The 4129-nt window shown below is 33.4% G+C and overlaps 1 protein-coding gene across 1 annotated transcript; it reads left to right on the top strand.

The window, feature by feature from the left end:
* The first annotated feature begins 713 nt into the window (after positions 1 to 713).
* On the top strand, positions 714 to 1822 carry LOC136066379 (uncharacterized). Its single transcript, XM_065770621.1, has 2 exons — positions 714 to 1085; positions 1678 to 1822. The coding sequence occupies exons 1-2, from the start codon at positions 714 to 716 to the stop codon at positions 1750 to 1752; spliced, it is 447 nt and encodes a 148-aa protein (XP_065626693.1). The 3' UTR covers positions 1753 to 1822.
* The last annotated feature ends 2307 nt before the right edge of the window (positions 1823 to 4129 follow it).

The raw sequence follows: 4129 nt of genomic DNA, 5'->3' as shown, positions 1-4129 counted from the left end.
TGGGGGTAAACAAAATAGGAATTCAAGAAACAATATTATAGTTTTTCCCTACAAAGTTGTCTCAAAGATGAGCTTTGTTCAAATAATTCAAGCCTTAGGTCTTGCAAAATATTGTATAACCATGTCTTTTTTGACAAAAACCAAGCATAAGATGAAATGTCATGTGATTGTTTGAACACTTGTGTAACTATTTTGAATCAATGATAATTGTTATGAATAATTCTTTTAATTTTTAAATTGATATATTTCAATTTGATGTTAGCCAATACGCATTTCTTTTTATTGTGGGGTCATTTGATTGTTGGATTACATAGCAAACTCCATTTTATTGTGGAAATGTTATTCTTACTGAGTTGAGGCTTTTATGTTTAGTTCCTTTATTATATTATAGCATTCCTAGTGGATGTATATGACTTCCTTTTCTCTTTTTTTTGGAGAGGTTCATGTGGTGAGTTGCTTGTAGAATGTCAATTTTCTCTTTAGGGTTAATGGTTGTTGTGGCAAAGTAGCACCAACAATTTTGGCATTGGTGCCTTTGGTTGTGGTGAGGGGGACACTAGCTTTGTGTGCATAATTTTTGCATCGTTTTGGGTTTTATTGGTGCTTGCTTGTCCTATCCTATATATATGTATATATATGTTGTGAGGTCATTTTAACTATATGATTTCTAACTTTTTTTTTGTTTTGTTCAAACTCAAATATCAGGAAAAAAAATGAAGGAATTGTTGGTTGACCCTAAGAATCAATTGCAGTCATCTGACACAAGTGGTAGTATTGCATGGTCAACAGATGATGTGTTTGCCAAAGTGATGGGTAAGGAGCGCAAAGGTCGCATTCGTGGGGTAGGATTTAGTCTAACCCCAAGTGGTCAAAGTAGCAAGACTGCTCTCATGGACAATGAAATACAATCAAGTCAAGCAAGGGACAACGAAGTTGCACAATTGAAGGCTTCCTTGGCTACTATGGAGGAGAAACTAGTAGGTTATGACGAAATGAAGGAAAAAGTTAGTCAATTCGAAGAAATGGAGCAAAGAATGGCTCGCATGTTTCAACAAATGCAACAATTTTCTACACAATGCAATCAGGTATGATAAATGACTTGAGTGTCAATTTATATGGAGTAGGAAAGGAATGTTAAATGTATGGTTGCTAATTAATATTTACTTGTGGTAATTAGCTGGAAAGATATTTATTGATTTAATAATTAGTATTTACTTGTGAATTGTGACGATATAAATTTATTGATCTGTAACATTGATAAAGGGTGAAGGAAAAAGATGTTTATTTTGATAGATGTTTTTGGATAAATTGTGATGGTATAACTTGATAAATTTATTGATCTGTAACATTGATAGATGTTTATGGAATTATGTGGTGACACATTTGCATCCTTTGAATTTTATATCAAGGGACCTCCCAACACCAATCATTTTGATTTGATCCCATCAGTTGTCTTGTTGTGCCTCTGCTTTGTAATTTCAAATTTCAAAACTATGAAGTTGCCAAGAGAGGTGGTTCTCCCATAAAAGATCAAGACAAACTATAATGGTCAACCTAAAAGATCAAGAAACATGTCTTCATTTAACTTGTTCCCTTTTTTTACCTTGGTAATATTTTCATGTCATTTTTTTTTTTTCATTTATACGCACTTATTAAGTAATCATACTTTGTATGTAGGATGCTCCTCTGATCGAACAATCTCCAGCTCTCCCCAAATCATCAGCTGCATCTCATCAACCAAAAAGCTTATAAGTTTTATCTTGGAGTTCTTTGACTTTTTTTTGTACAAAGAACTATGGAAAAACAACCGCATTTTTTGCAAGTGTTGAAGGATATTTCTAAATACTTTGAAACTTTCATTATAGTATTAGATTAATTTCAGCGGTTGTTTTATTTAAGTGACCACATCTATTTTTTGTTAATTTTAAGATGGTGGTTATAGACTATGTTATGTATTTGATAATATATTTCTATGTTAATATTACTACGTTAGTTTCAAGACATTTGTGGTGTTGTTAATTAGTTACATTTGTGGTATTATGTTAGTAGAGCTAAAACTATTACAGGTTCTTTATAACAGGTTTGTGAACCATTTAATTATTAGAAAACAGCAGTTTTAAAACCCACTGGAGAAAAAAAAAAAAAAAAAAAAAAAAAACCTATAGCGGCGGTCAAAAAGCGCCGCTAAAGGTGTACATTTTATGAATGAATACCTATAGCGGCATTTCTACCCGCCGCTAAAAATACAATTAGTCTGCTTTGACGGATTGTCTATAGTGGCGCCATTTGCCCGCCGCTAAAGGTAGACACCAATAGCGGCGGGCATGACACCGCCGCTAAAAGTCAGTGCCTCAAATTTTGAACACCTATGGCGGCAGTTTTATGCCCGCCACAATACACCTAGCCCGCCGCTAAAAGGTACATCTATAGCGGCGCTTTTAGAGACCGCCGCAATATACCTACAGTGGCACTAGAACACCGACGGGAGGACCCGCTGCTATAGGTCAAAAGTACCTTTAGCGGCGCTTTTTTGGGCTTTAGCGGCGGTTCTGGCCCGCCGCAGTAGCCCCTTTTTCTTGTAGTGAAAATCCTTTTTTTTTTTTTTAATATGATTCTAGAATTTTTGTTATTTCAACTTACCAATAATCATGAAGCTGCATGACAAGGTTAGATGAATGTTTGGTGACTTCTATGCATTTTTCGTTTAATTTAGCTTTCTCGTAAGCGCACGTCCCTGGTATTTTTCTTTTTGGTCAATGTGGAATTCCATAGCATATGTTCCTCGTGATTGAATATTGTAGTCGTCATATGAGCAGTGAGCACCCCAGCTCGAAGTCTATTTTTGTGAAGCAGGATGATCACGTTACTCGTTGTAGACTCATCCTTCACATAAGCTCATGTTTTTATTTGGATCTAAGGCTATTATTGATTTTGTTGTAAAATTTCTTATTGTTTGTTAATGATGTAAATTCAATATTATAATGTGTAAGAAAATACCTAGACATGTTACAAATAATAGTACATTAAAAAATAAGAAGGATTGAAAAGAATCAATAAAATGATTGTGATATTTATTTATTTTTGCACGTATCTATAACAAATTAAGCAATTTGTGTATACTCTTTAAAATTTATAAAGATGATAAATTTGTGTATACTCTTAAAATACATACACAAGAAAATTATTATATTAAGTTTTAACTTGCTTTAATATTAAAATTTGTATTCCTCTCTCTCTCTCTCTCTCTCTCTCTCTCTCTCTCTCTCATACACGTCTTGAATTTTTCTTAATTGGTATATCAGATTCATGGTTCCACCTAGAAGTGAAATCAACAACAACAAGTCTTAATCCTAAATTTTTTTTTATCACTATAGATCATTAATAAGTTAGTTAAGGTCAACCACATGCCTCTGCTATACAAATTAAAGAAAAATTTCAGTGCTCTAAATTCTAAACTACAGTTCACTCATACATAAATGCCATTACCAAGTTGGCTCCATAAGGAATTGCAATTTCCATAGAAATAGTAATTTCTCATAAATCATGCTCAAGTTTAGGGCTGTGATTATCCTGACTTGCACAAATGAATTCCTTCTTATGCTCGTATAATAAAGTTTCTCTTTTTTGAATTTGATATACAAATATATAGGAAGGCAAGTATGACACATTCTCAACAATTTACTATGACGTGCATACTATTATTAAGAGTAATGTAACCTAATTGGTTTGTATTTTTTTGGTATTTTTGACGGAAACATTTAGGGGTTCAAAATCTATCTTTTCAACTATTAAATTGTCCTTTCTCAAAAAAACAAAAAAACTATTAAATTGTCAAAAAAATAAAAAAGAGAAAGAGGTGCACAATATTATTACACGTTTGCCCCATACAACTGGTACATACCATGTTATTTTTTTAGACAGGCCCACAAGCAAAGCAAACTGGGTTGGACTGTCTTCACAGAGTTAAGCTAGAACAGAACTTGGGAGAAAATAAACAAATGTTTTGATGACAGGCCCATTTCATTTTGGGCCACAGTAATTTAGGTGGACCTTAGCTCCTCCTATGTCCCTATGCAGTCCATATTCCATTATTCTTTTTCTCTTTTGTTTTTTGTTTTTGGGCCAAGCA

This window comes from Quercus suber, unplaced genomic scaffold, assembly GCF_002906115.3.
Source record: "Quercus suber isolate HL8 unplaced genomic scaffold, Cork oak 2.0 scaffold_33, whole genome shotgun sequence".
Classification (NCBI taxonomy): domain Eukaryota; kingdom Viridiplantae; phylum Streptophyta; class Magnoliopsida; order Fagales; family Fagaceae; genus Quercus; species Quercus suber.
The sequence above is the reverse complement of the archived record's forward strand: the minus strand, read 5'-3'. Positions and strand labels throughout refer to the sequence as shown.